This window comes from Diadema antillarum, unplaced genomic scaffold, assembly GCF_040938485.1.
Source record: "Diadema antillarum isolate AM-2024a unplaced genomic scaffold, OU_Dant_1.0 scf00000210, whole genome shotgun sequence".
Classification (NCBI taxonomy): domain Eukaryota; kingdom Metazoa; phylum Echinodermata; class Echinoidea; order Diadematoida; family Diadematidae; genus Diadema; species Diadema antillarum.
Window position 1 is genome coordinate 666,523 of NW_027271099.1, and position 19,378 is coordinate 685,900.

Here is a 19,378-nt window from a genome sequence, read left to right on the forward strand (position 1 = left end):
GAGATATCCAATACAGAGCAATTCTGATAAAGTGTGGGACCCACATTTTATTACGATCGCTTTGTTTTACTTTGTTCTTGGATGTTTCAGTCATTCCAAACCCGATTTTCTTCAAATAAACTTTAATTCCTCTAGAAATGGTGTGCTCTGTACTATTTCATAAGTGTTTTCTTGGCATCCCGCAAAAACCTAAAAGCCTAATTCTCATCTCCGCCAATACTGTATCATCCCTTTAAAATGCGCAGTGAGTTCGTGATATTCGTGATGTTCGCATGTTTGAAGGGTGGTGCTGCTTGAGAGATAAAAGGGAAGTAATGTGATCCATGCCAACCACGCTTACGCCGGAAGGCGAAATGGTGGAAGGAATTATACATTCATTTTTGTAAAAGAGACATAACACTTTGGTAAAGTGATAGATCACCCATTTGCTTTCAGTTCTATTTTTAGACTTGATGTCTTTTCTAATCTTGTGATATCATATATGATACTTGTAAGGGTGAGGATTCCACGTTGTCCACGTTGTCCACATTCTCTGCGACCGTGTGAATGATTGCACGTAGATCCGCTTACAAGTTACAGCAAGGGAAATGTGGCGAGTCCAACTATCCTTCTACCAGTTTAGTATACATTATCCTTGCTTGATTTCGCCAGGGAGGTCACCTCCCTGGTTTCGCATTGCACACGGATAAACGTGACTACATTTCTAGCAAATTCGGTTCATGGCAGTTCAAAAACATAAAATAACGCCATATACAATTCCTTTCAAATGATACACTGGATACGAATATATAATGTTGACAAGAACATTTAGTAGAATGTGTGTATACGTTCGCATAATGTTTATTATATATACACAAATATATAGATAGATATATAGATATGTAAATGCATATTCACATGTGTGTGCGTGTGCATGCGTAAGCGCGTGTATACACACGTTTAATATGCCCCTATGAGTTTATAATGAGTGTGATCCAGTGCAATCACGTTTCTTCCTTGCCCATTATACCGATAATCAAAGGTATTTTGTAAATATGGACTATGACCTGACTAACAAGACGGAGAATGATCAGCCGGTTTTTATCGTATCTCAAGTAAGACCAAGATAATAAGTATCTGTTAGTATTTCGTAAGTATATGGTGCCGTTATATACCACCCTCCTCGCATGGATATCACATGAGAACGAGTATATACTCCTCGTGTTGGCAAACTTTGCGACCGCAATCAAGTGGCCAATAACTGTTGAGATTGTAAATACCGAAGAGTTTGCGGAAAACACCAGAGAAAATCATTTTATATAGCACTCGAGTTGTGATTGCTTGGGCGATCTTCAGAACCTGTCAAGATGAAGGCTTATGCGGTGCTGGCGACAATCATCGTGGCGTTGGTGTGGAGGGTGGGAGGACAAGGTATGGTATATTGCACTCATTATAGTGAATAGCGTACGATCTAGAAGGCACTATAAATTATAATGGACGGCAAAATAGTAGGCCTAGAGTGGTAGTTGTACTTAACCAATGCCGATGTATTTGGAGTGTAGGCCTATAATACATGTAGTCTGAACGAGCTGTGCATACCACATCACGCATGATTCTTTGAAGTATAAGGTATATAGACAAACTTGTTTCAGGGCTATTGCAGCGTGTAATGCGTAATTTCGAAAATACCGAAAGTGACGAGGTTCCATTCAACCATTAAAAATTCAAATGATTTTACTATCATATCATATTTGTGTCAATGTGGTCAGTCGACATATTTTACGTCGTCATATCGTTTTGTTTTACATTTGATTTCTGCCCTTCTTCAAAGCGCGGAAAAAATATGTCTTTTTACTTTGGCTTGTTTAATCTTGTTCAATTTTTTTTTTCATATTCCGTTTGATAAAAACTATAATTGGATAGCCCATATTCGGCTATACATACACTATAGCTGGTCTTCTAAGGGGTTGTCGTAAATGGGACGGACCATTTCACCTGCATGGTTGCGAACCCTGCTCTTTATGATGAAGCGGAATCCACAGATCTTTAATATTACGCACGTGACCACTACTTTATATCCTATCCGACATTGTCCGAAGGACAACATGTTTTGTCTCTACTCGATGAGAGGCATGATAATAATACACATACAGTAAGACTCACTTTGGCTCAAGCATGAGCCATTCGATTTCAAGGCAAATTACGCTTCCGAATGTTAAGCCATGCGCCTCGATTCTGAACCATTCGTCGTGTGCCCGGCAGAACGGCACGAGCGCAACGCGATTCAAGGAAGCTGTGGACGAAACGAGGACGACACGAACGCATGCGAGGCGCGCGTTATACTTACGCGCATCGTCGTTCTACATTTGCTGGGCACACCGACCATCAATCGTGTGCGTTCGTGTCGTTCTGCACTGCACACTGCATTGTGTGTTGTTCGTTCTTCATGGTTAATGATAACAATGTCAAGCTTCATCACGCGAGTGAGGGAAGACAGAATAAGCCAGTTTACAGTTCCACTTTGCGCATGAGCAGAAAAGGGTCATTTGTACAATAAATCTGGATTTTTTTTTTTACTTCACTGAGATAAGCATCTATGATGAAATGATTATTCATGTAACCCTTGTAAATGGTGCTTACTAGCACATCCGCTTGACAGCAAGCCTGATATTTAGCAATGTTGGTAGAAAGACTTTGTTTACGCATTCAACGCAAAACAATGGAATGAATGCCTTCCGTGGTGCCAATTAAAAGACAATTCTTGTCACCTGCTCTGCGCAAGTTCATCCATTGTTTGAACGTGAGTTTCATCATGCTACTGATGAATGCATGAATGCATCATGCTACTTTGAAAACGAGTGAAGTACATAACCAATTGAGAAAACAGAAGGTAATTTGTACCAATGTGCCCATTGTGCTAACTGTAAACTGGCTTTGGATTGCGTGATGCGGCTTTCAGATTAAGATCTTGAAGAAGATCCTAGGCAAGGAGTATAAATATGCACAGATATTACACACTAATGTTCACATTGTCAAGCAAGCCTTTTTTTTTGTTGTTGTAAAAGTGAATGCCCGAAGTTCACGTCAATCATGTAAGGAAAGACACACCTTCACACACATAAATGAAGAGAATACAGCATATTAAAGGACAAGTCCACCTTCATATACATGTGGGTTGAGTGAATGCAGCAATATTAGTAGAACACATCAGTGAGAGTTTGAGGAAAATTGGACAATCCGTTCAAAACTTATTAATTTTTGAAGTTTCTGCTCAGTCACGGCTGGATGAAAAGACCACTATAGCTTGTGATGTCACATGAGTACAACGATATAAAGAAAGAATAAAGAAAATTCAACATATTTCCATTTTTCTCGCATAACAAAAGAACACTCGACTTCTCTCTTTCAGGAGGCAGGAGGAATAATATTATCCTTAACATACGTCAGTAGCAAGTCAAAGAAATGTGCACTTAATTAAAAAAGTGAAGTTTTGTGAAATTCTTTTTTCATTTTCCTTATATAGTTGTACGCATGTGACATCATACACTGTAGTAGTCTTCTCTTCCAGCAGTGACTGCGCAGATACTTAAAATATTCGTAACTTTTGAACGGATTGTCCAATTTTCCTGAAACTTTCACTGATGTGTTCTGCAAATATTGCTGCATTCTCTCAATCCTTATGTATATGGAGGTGGACTTGTCCTTTAACAGGACATGTCAGTGAAAGTTGGATGAAAATCGGACAATCCTTTCAACAGTTATGATTTTTTTAATACCATGTACACACACATACACGTATGTGAGAGAGTCAAAACTCATGCACGTAAAAGTTCCAACTTCATTCATGCATCGCAAAGACCAGGGTGCATGGCCCGGACGGGTCAGCCGGTTAAAGGTGGTCTCGCCTCACATTCGACTGGACCCCGTGGAAGACCAGCTAGTGCAGCTGACCAATATGGGTTATCCAGCCATCTTCTCAGATGAAAAAAAAAAAGAAATGAGGGAGTAATGATATTCTGACTGTTAATTTAATGTTGTTCGTTATTTATGTGTTTATATAATGTATTGTTGTTATTTTTTGCTTTGTTTTTTGTTATTTTGTTTTTGCTTCGTTTGTTTGTTTGTTTGTTTTTGCTTGGTTACTTAACGTTCTTGTAAGTAATGTTCACTCTTTACCATTATTCCAATCGCAGACGCAGAATTCTGGAACAACCAGGCACAAGAAAGCATCCGGACCGCCCTGCGGCTTCAGACGCTGAATATCGGGCAGGCGAAGAATATCATCTTCTTCCTCGGTGATGGCATGAGCATTCCCACAATAACGGCCGCCCGCATCCGACAGGGGCAACTGGCCGGGACGACTGGCGAAGAAAACAACCTGGCGTGGGACACTTTCCCTCACGTGGGACTTGTCAAGGTATCATCAGATGCGACTCACATCTTATTTCGAGCTTAGAATTGTTATTTGTCATCGTTTTAGTTTGATTTATGTTATCATTCGGCACGTTGGAAAGCTTGCCCAACAAGGCTTTCGGCTTATTGCTCATTAGCATACGTCATTATGCAATACCATCAGAGGGTCTAGCAAAAACTATGAGTTGATGCAGAGGCATACATTGTTACTTTCCCGATTTTTATATTTATAATGTACCGGTATATCTCGGGGAAAAGTTATGTTTTTGCCTCTGAATGCTCATAGCAAAATTGCTAGAACCAACAAAGACATTGCATTGTTTCATCATCCCTCATATTCCAATAAATGCTTTCGTAGGCTGCATCACAAAGGCTGAATTGTTTTCGTGCTGTGGTATTCATCGTTTTAATTTCGTTTAGAACTGCGAGAGAGGTAGCTGATCTGTTTCTACGTTTTTTGCTATCATTTTTTTCATTAGATTTCAACATTTCTTCCACATTTAACAGGTGAAAACGGGAACAGTTGTCAGCCATTTCACCACGGTCACAACTGGAGGCAGCCATTTTGTCACTTGAGCTGCTTGCGCGCTGCGCGCACCGCAAAAATGTAAGAAATATAGATATATAATCGATCACAAAGTTTGCGATAGCAGGGTGATCGTGATTCCGAAATAATATTATTTTCATGCCAAATAGGAGATCATTTTCTACTTCCATAAATTTCTGGCGAAACTGCCCCTTTTCGTGGTCTGCGCAATCATTATGCAAATATACGTATACCAATTCATATGTAAACCATGTATTTTACATGTCTTTTGATCGAAGAAGAAGAAGAAGAAAAAACATACTTAACACAAATGTATGGTCATATCATATGAAAATGTCACAAGTAAATATCACAAATATGATGGGGCCTACATAACAGCTATAACGCTTGTAAAAACTGTAGGTTCTCGAATTCATAGGCAAATAATTATACGGAGAACGGATATGTTTACTAGAATCTTGACCAACTAAACTTATACCAGTACTAAAATCAATATAAAGAATAAACTAATGAACCACATGGATATCGCTGAAACCAGACTGTACGGATCTCATCGTGTTTGAAAAAGAATGCTATATATTTGATGTATCGGTACCATTAAAAACTTGGTGCTGCGGACAAGGACAAAAGACTAGGAGTATAAAAAAAAACAACGTTGAGGGATATGATAACAAATATATGATATTAACCATGTACAATAATACACATGAATAATTTGATAAGTTGTTCCAACGACATGCATGGAGTATAATAACCTAAATGAAGCTGAGAGACTAAAGTAATTTGATAAGTCATTTGGTTAACTTCGATTGTTGGATTGCAGCTCATGCATGTGCTCTAATCTTCTCGCGTGTCGTGTCTGTGTGTCCATTTCATTTCCTCCTATTCTATATATCAAGTTATACAATCATCTATACCATGCATCTGACGCATTGAAGGAAATTGTCCACATTCCCATTTGAAGTTTAATTACCTCATCCATTTGTTGTTTCCCTCATCGGCCCGAATATCACGAAGGTGGTACAAATGAAACCATGGTTTGAATATTTCGTTACGAAATTTATCATTTCGTCGACAAAATGACCGTTTCGGTGACGAAATCATCGTTTCGTGGACGAAATCGTCGGGTGCCCGTGCATTGGCCGCTAACGCAATACAAATTGTATTGCGTTAGCGGCCAATGCACGGGCACCCGACGAAATGTTCATTTACTTAGAAAATGTTGTCATTTCCTTACAAAATAATCACTTCATGGACGAAATGACTACCTTCGTAACGAAACATTCCATGCGACACTTGCCGCTCCATCCTAGCAGCATGGTTTTGTCCATGGTTTAAACCATGGTTTAATTTGTACCACCTTCGTGAATTCGGGCCATCATGTTCACCATGTCTTGTCAGAACTGGACTTTCTGTTACATCATGTGGCTTCTCAGAAACTTATCGTATCGTTGATTACTTTTTTTTTTTTTTTTTGGGGGGGGGGGGAGGTATCATGTTTTTATTTTCTCATTCAGTTGTTTGGTCTAAATAGTAAACGGTTTCCCATATATTTCCTTACATCCAATACTTAAGAAGCTTTTATGTAGACCCCATCATTTTTGTCATCACTTTGCGAAATTCTGATCACCAATACTATAAACTGTTGTTAACCATTACACACATTTTCATATCGGAATAGTTTGATATATCAAGGTGGATCTTTGTATTTTGCAACCTTTGCATACTATAAACTGTTGTTAACCATTACACACATTTTCATATCGGAATAGTTTGACATATCAAGGTGGATCTTTGTATTTTGCAACCTTTGCATGATTGCATTTCTATTTTTTGGTTTAGTTTAAGCTAATTCCAGAACTTTTTGCTTGAAAATATCAGCTAGAATGGTCGGCATCATTGTACCTTTAAACAAGTCATCATTATGCGTACATATTATGAACAGGTGTTGTATTGATACAGGAATACCATAAAGATTTCAGATATAATGATAAACATGTCATATTTTCTTCAAATAAATTACATCGTTCCTTATCCATTTTCTTGTGGTTTCTTACGCCGTGTTGGTGCATAGACCTACAACACAGACGCACAGACACCGGACTCGGCCGGCACCGCAACGGCTTTCTTCTGCGGAGTGAAGACCAAGTCCGGCATAATCGGTCTCAACGATGGTGCGGAGTATGACGACTGTACCACCGCACCAGGGACGGAAGTTGACTCGGTTCTGCAGCTTGCTCATCGCACTGGTAATGATAAGCAAAACTTAGCCCATGCCGTTTATTTCCCGGGCCACACAGCATTTGCCCAGGAAGAATGTGTGCACGTCACGAGTTCGACACCCACGAGTCACACATCTCACGAGTTACACAGCCACGAATCATACAATACACGAATCATACAGACTATGAGCTCGACACTAGGCAAAAAAAAGAAAAGAAAAAAAAGGCTGATGAGTTGGACACTTAGCAAAGAGGGCCCATGATACCGAACATAATGTCCCGTCGTCTAAGGTTGATCTCGTGGGCCTTTTCTATTTAGTATTGAACTCGTGGACCTTGTTTGCTCACACCGCTGTGTCGCGACTCATGGGCATTGGACTGCATGACTTGTGGGCTGTATGCCTCAAGAACCTTTTTCCAATGTCAAGCAAGTGGGCCGCATGACTCGTGGGTGCCGATCGGACCCAGGAAAAAAGGGTTACAGGTCGTTATTCCAAAGGTTCGTTATTCCGAAGGTTCTTTGGTCCGAAGGGTTGTTATTCCGAAGGTTCGTTATTCCAAAGGTTCGTTAGTCCGAAAATGTGATGAGATTTGTTATTCCGAAGGCTCATTAATCCGAAAATGAAATAAGGTTCGTTAATCCGAAAATGAAACAAACCTCGTTGTTCCGAAGGTTCATAACGGATCCTATATCACTTCGGATCAACGAACCTTTGGAATAACGAACCCATTTCATTTTCAGATTAACGAACCTTCGGAATAACGGACCCTATTTCATTTTCGGATAAACGAGCCTTCAGAATAGCGAACCCTATTTCATTTTCGGATAAACGAACCTTCGGAATAACGAACCTTCGGAATAACGCCACAAATGTTCGGATTAACGAACCCCTTTTCATTTTCGGATTAACGAACCTCTACGTATAGTGTATGTGTATGTGTGTCAATGAAAGGGGAAAATATCTCCCAAATAATCACTGTCAAAAAGAAACAAAAGGGATTTGGCTGACTTATTCTTCTTGAAATGTTATTGAAGGTCTTTGCAGACTCGTTAAGACCTGCAAAACCAGATAACATGATTGTATTTTGTACGTCGATATTGAAGTTTTATACTTCCTTTGTAACGTCCGCAGGAAAGGCTACAGGTGTCATCTCAACTGCACGGGTAACCCACGCGACGCCCTCTGCGCTCTACGCGCACTCACCCAACCGCAACTGGGAGAACAGCAAGGATATTAACAGCACGTTGTGCCCCGACTCTAAGGACATCGCCGCGCAGCTTGTTGACGACAACGCCTTCATCAAGGTATGGCTTGACCAGGGAATAATATAAGGAGACGACGTTTGAGACGACGCTTGAACTGGACGTTCTCCTCTTCGCTGCGTCGTGCTGAAAAGTAGCTTAGAGACCGTGTCACACCTTTCCGGGCAAGCTACGCAGGCTTGTTGCGAGGAGGTAGTTTCCAGCACGTAGAAGATTTTCCGCCGTCGAACAAGAATGTTTGCAATTTTCGCACTTGTTTCGTACCTGCTAGATGCGTGCTACTTAGCTTCTACTTGTGACCTGCGTGACAGCTTTGAAACCAATCCGTTTTCTGTTACGAGTGACTTATGGGTACTGAGAAGTACCTGCGTTGGAGTTGCCTGCGAGGTGCTGCCGGTAAGGGTCTCCTACTGGTGTTCTGCAGGTCACACAGTATACTCGCAAGTATACCGCGTAACAAGCCCGAGTAGCTTGCCCGGAAAGGTGTGACAGGGGCTAAACACGGTTGCGGGTAAAAAAATATGCGTGCGCACCAATCCTCCGGGCGACTACTTTTGAGATACATGCTAGGTACTGTCATGTGCGGATCATCTACGGAGACCTCCGGGTAGTCCCAGTACTTCGCAGTCCCGTATGCAGCCAAGATAATGAAATTCTGTGGGATTTCAGCCATTCCATTAGAAGAATTCCTTCACTGAGTTGTCAGCCCCAACGCGACTGGTACAAAGGTCACACAGTATACTCGCAAGTATAACGCGTCCAGCAAGTAAGACACATGCGCTGACTCGCACAAATCCTTTTCCGCCCTCAGGAATGTCCGGTATGCTAGAAAATCCCTACACGTAACAAGCCCGAGTAGCTTGCCCGGAAAGGTGTGACAGGGCCTAAACACGGTTGCGGGTAAAAAAATATGCGTGCGCACCTCCGAGCGACTACTTTTGAGATACACGCTAGGTACTGTCATGTGCGGACCATCTACGGGGACCTTCGGGTAGTCAAAATTGTTCTTTGCAAGTCGCACGCAAGGCTGGTGTGACACGGCCTTTAGATTTAATACGCTTGGACGCAACGTATAAAAAATAAAATGGCGCCCCCATAATAATGATCGGTGCATCAATTAGCTCTCTACGTCGTGAATTTAGCGGACTTTAAATAGCACAGAACACGTACAGTGAAAACTCAGGAAACGCAAGCTATATCGATAGACTTAAATCTGGATCTGGATCTGGATGAATACGCTGAAAAACTCTGGATAGAGTATCACTCAGCACTGTGTTGTAATGTGCAGATAATCACAACGGAGGTGACGCTGGAGCGCTTCTTAAAATGTATCAAATTTATGAATCTGTTTAATATTACTCTGCAGATTATTCCAATCCTTCGCTGTTCTATGGAAGAAGGAGTTGGCGAGAGCAGTTGAAGAACCGTGTGAAGTAGAATCATTATCAGGATGATAACTTCGGGTTGTCATACCTCTCGGTGCTCGAGCAGGGCTGAATCCTCGAGCTTTAAATCAATGTTGCCGTGCTTTATTTTATGAAATGTCGATAGTCTTAGAAGCTTGCGTCGTTCTGGGAGTGGATGAAGTTTGAGATCCTTTATCATTCCGGAGACAGAAGACTGCCATTTATAATCATTACAGATGAATCTGGCTGCTCTATTTTGTACTGCTTGAATCTTTGACATGTTACGTTGAGTGAAAGGGTCCAACACTGTACAGCAATACTCCTATAGTGGGGACGCACTTTAATATATGCTTGGAGTTTAACATTTCCCGGTGCATTATGTAGATTACGACGAAGAAAGCCAATCGTGCTGCTTGCTCTAGCTGTGGTTGTGTCAATATGTCTATTCCATTTTAAGTTGTCTGATAAGACAACTCTTAGGTATTTGTGACTGGACACTGATTCTAACTGGTGACCGGATAAGGTGTACGTGTGACGAATGGGTCGAAACTTCCATGTGAAGCTCATAACGTTGCATTTATCCGGCTTGTATTTCATTTGCCATGGGAAATATGCGATGGGAATTGGATGGAAACATAAGGCTATTGTTACATCATCTAGCCTAGATCTTTTTCTACGATTCAGACTTGAGTGTAAAAATCATTGTAGTGAAGGGCATGGGGGATTTGGGTTATGTATTTCCCGAAAGCAAAGGAATTCGAATTAAAGCCCTTCAAGCACAAACGCGAAAAAGTGCTTATAATCACACGGGAAAAACGGGAGCTGACGATATTCAGAAATGTTATACTAGAAAAGATTGTCTTTCATGTTTTTGAATGATTACCATTCATAGGAGCACTCTTGTGCTTTGTTATCAAGTATGCATGGGAGTAGTATACAAGTCATTATCTATCATAATTACCGTAGGCCCTACAGACTCCACTGATTAGGATGAGTAATCATTGGTTATTGCCGGACTGAAAGTTCTGTGAGAGGTACTGTACATGGAAGAGAGATTTATGGCAAGTTTAATGAGTGTTTAGGCATTTAAATTGGCTCTGAGAACACGTCTTAAAGTGGTCCCTTCCGTCTATCCACATTATTTTTCTTTGCATTATTGGTTTGCTTGATCATTGTTGATGGTCTCGCTTTTGACCATGATAATGTTCGCTACAATGCGCACTTAAACGCTTTCCGTGTCACTGAGTCAAATGCGAACAAATTTCAGACACATGCATCCCTATATGGACAAAATGTTAATGTGGCACAAAGACAGTTAATCGGTGATGTGAGTAATTGCGGAAGAAAAATGAGAGGTTCAGGATATACAAGCTTGAAATGAAAGGGTAGGTAGCATTGAGTCGTGTCGCTTATAGACTGGAACCCCGCCATTCTTTCAAAGACACCCCATCCCCTCGTTTTGCCAAAGGGCTGCGTGATAATGGTTTTTCTTGTTATTATTAGAAATGGCCACATGAAAACCAGAGAGAGAGAGAGAGAGAGAGAGAGAGAGAGAGCAAAGAAAAAAAAAACAACAACCACAACGACAGGGAGGGGTTTGACAAAGTGGTGGGGTTACAGTCAACGCGATGTCATGCGTATACGGCAAAAGCCAGAATGACATTGCGTAGTGGTAAATTCTTCGAAGACACAAGGAGGGAATAATTTCACTACCTAACACTGGGCTGCACCTATCATTTAAGATAGTCTTCTGTCCTGATCTGAAACATATTTTGGATATGGACTCCCTTCTTAGCTTTTCCCATAAAACCACCCCAGTCGCAATCGAGCTTTGCTTGATGATGAGCAGAAAAGGTGCAGATTTAGAGATACACGTATCCAAGTCCACCAAAGGGGAAAAAAGTATGTTCACTTTATAGGTAATTATAACTTTGCAGAACGCTTCCCCAAAACGGTACATGTCCTTTAATTGATATACACACCCTCCCCATACGCTCATAGGTCATCATGGGCGGCGGTCGGCAGGAATTTCAGGCCAACAACATAACCGACGACGAATACCCTAATGCGAGAGGGCAGCGCACCGACGGCCGAGATCTCATCGCTGAATGGCAAGCGGGGAAGACCAACGCCCAATATGTGTGGAATAAGGACCAGTTTGACGAAGTCGATCACGAAAATACCGACTTTCTCCTAGGTGGGCGTTACCCTCCTCATTTACTTCATAAACCCATAACACTGTGTAACCATGGTAATCCTGTCTATGGTATGGACTATAGACAATGTGTATTTCCCTAGATTTTCTCTACTATAAATCGGCATTCAAAGGGTTTACGTTCAAGTTAATTTTCGCACAAACTTGTAAACTGATTTATGTGTTAGTTTATTTACTGTTTTTATTTCTACATTTTCTTGCAGTGTGATCATGGCGATGATGTACAAACGGGCGTTTTGATTAAAGGATATGGTATAGTTTTTTGTTGAGATGTTTGATTCAAATTGTAACTATTTCAGAGATGATGAGAAACCATGCCATGAAATATAGAAGAGCTTGCGATTCTAGGAGGAATTCAAAGTTTATTTCATGAAAATCGTTTTTTAAATGACTGAGATATCAGGAAAAAAAGTAAAACGAAGTGGTCCTTACAAAAGTTGGGTCCCATCTTTATTAGGACGTCTTTGTTTTTGATCTGTACCGTTAGATTGCCGGGAAATTTTTCGTTATGCAGTGTTGTGAGGTCACTTACCCTATAGCTTGGTCAAGCACAAGTTCAACTCTCACTCTAAAGGGATGGTTAAGTTTTGGTTAAGATGGGAATTCGATTTTCAACTTTTTTGAGAAAATGATCGAGAAACCTCTCATAAATATGAAGAAACATACAAGGAGAGGAAGTTCGTTTGATGAAAACTGGCTGAGAGTTCCAAAAACAAAGACACATATATAATATTGTAACGCGTATGATTATTTCCTGTTTGTTATAACAATGTACGAGTACTAGTGCTTGTTGCTTGCTATGCATATGTGTGCATGTTTGTGTGTGTGTAATGATGATCTCTGTAGTCATTTGCATATTGATTTTGTAGCAATGCTAAATGAATATATCTGTCCTTCAAAACGGAAGATTATTGTGCCTTTTTCGCATCTTTGTTAAATTTTCCTTATCTACTTTCATCAGTGTCGATTTGGTTGAGCCTGATAGCAATAGTAACAGTGATTAACATGCATCTTTTTTATTCTACCATTTATCGATTTCTCTTAAATTTCACTTAGGTCTCTTTGAGACAAGCCACATGAACTACGCAAGCGACGCCGAAGCCGGAAATGATCCAAGTCTGGCTTCTATGACAGAAAAGGCGATTAGAATACTACAGAAAGAGCCCAATGGATTCTTCCTGGCAGTAGAAGGTATTGGAGACACACTTTGCATTCATTTCGGCAATGTTCGGTATGCATGTGCCATCACAGTCATGTTACATCGCGTCAGTCGATAGGTTTCGGCAGATTCCGAAACGCGCATGCACGAAGAGGACCGAAACACAATCGTAAAATCTCGGAACGATTCGTAGCAAGAAGGAATGAGAGGAGGGGGGGGGGGACGCCAATCTTGACGACAATGACACTGAGTCATTGAGCATTAATCAGCGACGAGATTCATGGATTCATTCATAAATGAATAATTATAGATGAATAAATAAATACGCAGGTAGATATATAGATACTTAGATAAGTAATTAGATAAGTAGATAAATTAATAAATAGATCAATATGTGAATAAATAATTATGAACAAATAAATAGTAGGAGAAATAAATAATTGAATTCTAGTAATTAAGTTATCATTCACCGTAATAGTTCTTGTTCCGATTGCCATAAAGGTGGACGAGTCGACCACAGTCACCACGCCGGCCGGGCCTTCGACGCCCTCGGAGACACCATAGCATTGTCCGACGCCGTGGAGATGGCCCTGGAACTGACCGACGACACGGACACCCTCATCATAGTTACGGCAGACCATAGCCATACCATGGCGTTCTCTGGCTACCCCGTACGAGGCAACCCCATTCTCGGTAAGTACAGTATGTCCCAAAAAAATTACAATGAGGTTTTCGCATTGATAACATTCAATATGATTATACTGTCTAAATGCTGCTTAAAGGTCGAAAAATATAACATCTTAGCTCTATTTTACAGAAAACCCCATCTAATTTGGTTAAGCGGTCACAGAGAAATGTGGATTGTTGTAAAGCATGTCATTAGTTTGATTCTTCCAAATTTAGCACTTCGATGCTCTTGTGTGTGAATACAACGGACAAAACTTGGAGGAAGATCAGATTCCAGACATCCTCTACAAAATTCCTCATACGTCATTTCTCTTTGACCACTGAAGCAATTCGAATGGGGGGTTCTGTAAGATGTGGGCAATGAGTAAATTTATAGTTTTATACCCTGAATTTGTATTTAGATTGATTCGCTATTTTTAAAGATATCATTATGGAGCTCCCGTTGTATTTTTTTTTTTTGGGGGGGGGGGTACATGGTACACGAGCGACCTTCGAGGGATAGAGTCAATGCCATTTGAGAGTTTTTGTCATCAATACAGGTTGCTATAATCAAAGCTATACCGCATTTTTAAGGCGGGGCACTTCTCAGGAAAAGGTTTGGCATCAGTGGAAGTTACCATGATTTTCAGAAGAGAAGGCCTGCGAGTAAATTGCGATAATTTCAGTCAAAGCCGACTGTAAATGTTGTGATATACTCCATAATATCAGCAGAAATTAAAGTTGCAATTCTAATGACTAGCAACAAAATTTTGAGGGCAACTTCACCATTGTTCCACTGGTCACAGCAAGTATTTACCATTTCTCCGATTTCACTTCTGCATCTGCGATTGTCTTCGCCTTGGACAACAGGTGTTGCCGTGGACATCAGGAGATAGGCCTATTGCCATCCTTCTGGCTGGTTCAACGCTGACGCCTTTAGTTGAATTCAATTTGGACAGTGCGATCCCGACTTCGGCAATATTGTATGCTTTTTGGCACCCAGTTCTTGCCGTTATGTGATGTATAGAACACGATAAGTTATTGCCCTCTGCTGGTCTTAACTCATACCGTCGCTTCGCCTGTACAATAAGTATGGAACTTTCGCTACACGACGGGAAGACCAAGAGGACGCGGAAGCAATCAGATATGACGGTCCCCGCACTCGGACTCCCGTCCCCATTCTTATAACAGTTTCGCTTTTCTGTGAGAATGGACCCGTAGCGACAAGATCGTTGACTAGCTGGCTGCTCAATCGTGCCCAACATCGGGATCGAACGCTATTTTGGCCGAGAACCGTTTTCGTTTTCCCATGGACGGGAGGGTTGGTTTTTTTTTTCGGAATTAAAGGGATGGTACAGTATTGATGGAGATGAGAATTGGGCTTTTAACTTTTTGCGAGATATCGCGAAAACACTTATGAAATAGTACAGAGCATACCATTTCAAGAGGTATTCAAAGTTTATTTGATGAAAATCAGGTTTGGAATGACTGAAACATCCAAAAACAAAATAAAACAAAGCGATTGTGATAAAGTGTGGGTCCCACACTTATTTGAAATGCTCTGTTTTGGATATCTCAGCCATTTCGAAACCAATTTTCATCAAATAAACATTGAATTCCTCATGGAATTACATGCTCTTTCATATTTCCTAAGAGGTTTCTCATTATCTCACCAAAAAATGTTAGAAACCTGAAATTAGGTCTCAACCAAAACTATACGATCCCTTTAAGCACGCGCAGAAGCAAATTTCGCATACTCCACACTCAAGTAGCGGCTGCGACGTGCTTGAGAAAGTTTCCTAATGTCATCCACTCCAGAAATCAGGCAATTGATATAACAATTGTGTTCGAGTGAATGATAGCTTCGTCAATGCGTAACGCTGATACACAAAGATATCTTTTTTTCTCTTTTGCTGACTTTTTTTTTTCTTTCGCTGCTTTTTGACGTCTTGCAGGTCTTGTGGATGAAGATTACGATGCAGCTGACGGCTATCCATACACGACTTTGGGTTACCTGAATGGACCCGGTGGTTCGAGAACTGTTGTCAGCTTTAACTTTACAGGTCACAGGCGTGACCACACGGAGACCGACACTGGTAAGCTGTACACTCTACCTATCTCTTGTATGTATTTTTTTTAAATATGATTACAATACGCTATTATCATGATAATTCCCTGCCTTTACAAATAGGGACGCGAGCCAATAGACCATTCATTTCTTATTCAAACCCTTAAAACAATGGTTGTTCTGACGAATTAGAAAGCGTGCGCGAGGCTTGCCAGATATGTTAATAGAATAATATTATATTATTATATTATTGTTACAATATTATTGTTAATCGAAGTTTGGGCTTACTGAAAGACGGATATTCAACCGAGACAGGCCTTTTCTGTAAAGAGGTCCCTTCCTATTGAGTTAAATACCTTGTAAAATATGAACCATGCTTCTCTTTGTTATCACAAAATCAATAATCAAGAATATAAGTAGTATTTATTAGATTATATAACTTGTAGTGACATTGAGCTTGCCACGTGTAAGCGATGTGTTACCTTCAAAATTTGTCCGTGCTGCTGTCGAAAACTGACATCATAAATACATGTGAATTTCCAACTGTCGTATATGTCGTGTTTTACATTAGTTGTTCTTTGTTTCCTTGTGCATAATTTTGTTGTTGATGTATGTGTATTTTTTCCGGTGTTTATCTCAACAGAGGATTCAAACTTTCTCCAGGACGCCCTCGTACCGCTGTCGTCGGAGACCCACGGCGGAGATGACGTGGCAATCTACGCCATCGGCCCAATGGCCCACCTCTTTCACGGCGTGCACGAGCAGAACTACATCGCCCACGTGATGACTTTTGCCGGTTGCTATGACGACACACTGGATAACGTCTGCAACAGCGACGTGGAGCAGTGCCCTGGTGGTGCTGGCATGTTATCAGCGACTAAAGTCCCAGTCATTATCGCAGCTATCGTATCTGTTTTGATGACGTACTTCCTGTAGAAGAGCGAAATTCCCAGTGCATTTCTGCATCACTCTATAAGTCAACTTTAAGGAATCAAGCAAAGTCGGGTGAACTGAATGAAAGTGGTCTCATCAGAATTTGGCCTTGGTGGCAACCAAGTTTGCAGTGCCTGCTGGATGTCACCACCTCAATATCTCTCCTTTTGTTTTGTACACAAGTATCGTAATACACTTGTAGTTATCATTTTCGTCGATAGATGGGTCTAGGGCAATTACCCCCAGCCTGGGCAATTACCCCGGACCCTTCCCCTGACCCTAGTCCAAATCCTGAACCTAATCCTGATCCTAACCCTAACCCAAACTCTATACCCTAAACCTAACCCAAACTCTATACCCTAAACCTAACCCTAACTCTAATATTTACACTAACCAGTATTTAGCCGGGGGGTAATTGCCCTTACCTGGAGGGTAATTGCCCTGATAGACAGGTTACTGCAACCGTCTTTCCTTCTCGTATTCCTTTGAATTTTGATGCGGAGGATATAGATTAAATATGATAATATTAATGTGGACTTCATGTCGAAAATATGTGGACATTAATGGAGATTCATACAGGCAGGAGGGCATTTCATTAAGTGTTATGTCTGTTATTTTCAATGTCAAATTTGCTGTTAATCAATCACACGTAAGGATTTCAGTAGCTTTCAACAGCTGTCAGTGACTGACTAATTTCACGAAACGATGCCAAGATGAAGATCAATGGGAGTATTGTGAGGTGACGACGTCACTCGCCACCATCTAAATGTGTGTTTGCTCTTAATATATCTGCATTGTAGAATTTGACATTCGACAGCTTTGTTATTGACGGTCTTATTTTCAAAGAAATTTCAACCCTTTTGTTCTTAGTGTAAATATACTTTATTTCTCAGAGCCACTTAAGCTAATCACGATATGGAATTGCACATTGCACAAATAAAGAAATCCATTCCGTGTAGTGACAGATCAAAATCAAAACAATTGCGTTCGTTTAGTAGGCCTATTCAAACAAAATAGTCCAATTGATAGTATATGTGACCCTACGCCACAAGAAACGGACCTACTAGAATGAACACTGTGCAGAATATTCACACTTGTTTCGTTCAGACCATGATCCTTCGAGGATAAGCTAACTTCAAAGTTAAGCTGTATGGGGCGCCAATGGTTGCACGGTCGATTTCGTTCCGAAATTCGTCATTTCGTCGACGAAATCGACCATGCTACACTTGGCGCCCCATAGAGCTTATTCTTGAAGGTATCCTCTAGGTTAGTAAATCACTGTCTTAACTACTCTAGGTCCAAACTATAATGCAGGGTAACTGCGTCTTTAAGGATTACTCTTAAGTACTAACGGAAAAGAGAGAGTGGGAGAGGAAGTGAGAGAAAGAGAGTGAGTATACCCAAAGACGTTGCGTAGAAAGTTTATTTTGTACGGAGTGTAGTTATGTCAGTGTAATTTTTAAAGAGCTTTATCGCAAAATTGTTTAAGTTGGAATATTTGCTTATATTTGATAACATATCAAGTCTGCTAGGGGAAAAAACAACAATAAGAGAATGATAACAAATGCGGAATAATTTCAATCACAACTTCAAGAATATTCATGGTCATGTTGCACTTGCGGCATCACTGAAGAGGTTTGAATTTCGTCTATCTATTGATGGACTCGCTTTAGAATGTTAAAAAGTGGCGCTTAGCCTATCTTGCGATCAAACTCCTCAGTTTATTGGACAATGAATAGTAAAACGAAGAACAAATAAGGAGCAGCAGAGGGTGAAAATACACAAGATTCCGATTTATAGTTTGCTGTTGTTTTTTCTAAATAGTGAATAGTTGATGCAGTTATACGCTTTGTTATTCTAGAAAACACTCGAATATGACCTACTTACAGTTTGTTCGATGCGTAAGAAACAACCAGTCCGTATGCAAGGTATAAACCATAATCTATAAAGTGTGGAAGAACACGAAGGTGTGATGTCATAGCCATTTATCGCCATGATGGAAACTGGGTCTATTCATGAGCCGGGTTCACACGTGCAAAAAATTCGGGATGACGATCGCGATGCAAATCTCGAGATTTGTATCCCGCTAATTGGTGTACGTGTGAACCCGGCTAATAAGCGCCCTCTTCTGGCCGGAATATCTGTAAACACTATTGTTGCTAACCATGCTCACACCTGTTTTCAACTCAAGCCATAACAAAAGACTGTGACATCAACACTTCGGTACTCAATAGAGTAATTTACATTAATTTGTATAATGGCCTTTAACCATTGATTAGCATTGTCACCGGGCATGCAGCTCCGCGTGGGTGCCGAGACTGGCGTACAATAACATTCCAAACTCACACAGATCACCTGTTCGATGGAATGTAACGTAACATGCATCACAAAAATGAAACAATAGAATACTGGTACCGAAGTGATGTCTTTTGTTCTATATAGCTTTGGTTGGAACCATCAGGTGCGCGCATATAACCACAGAAGGTTGTATTCAACCAGATTAATG

The 19,378-nt window shown here is 40.7% G+C and overlaps 1 protein-coding gene across 1 annotated transcript; it reads left to right on the forward strand.

Moving 5' to 3' along the window:
- Positions 1-1,346: 1,346 nt before the first annotated feature.
- LOC139724252 (alkaline phosphatase-like) lies at positions 1,347-17,759 on the forward strand. Its single transcript, XM_071635395.1, is given in 10 exon segments — positions 1,347-1,384; positions 4,139-4,170; positions 4,173-4,396; positions 7,014-7,188; positions 8,295-8,467; positions 11,833-12,028; positions 13,103-13,237; positions 13,707-13,898; positions 15,827-15,967; positions 16,583-17,759. Coding segments are annotated over 10 exon segments (1,599 nt in total). The 3' UTR covers positions 16,876-17,759.
- The last annotated feature ends 1,619 nt before the right edge of the window (positions 17,760-19,378 follow it).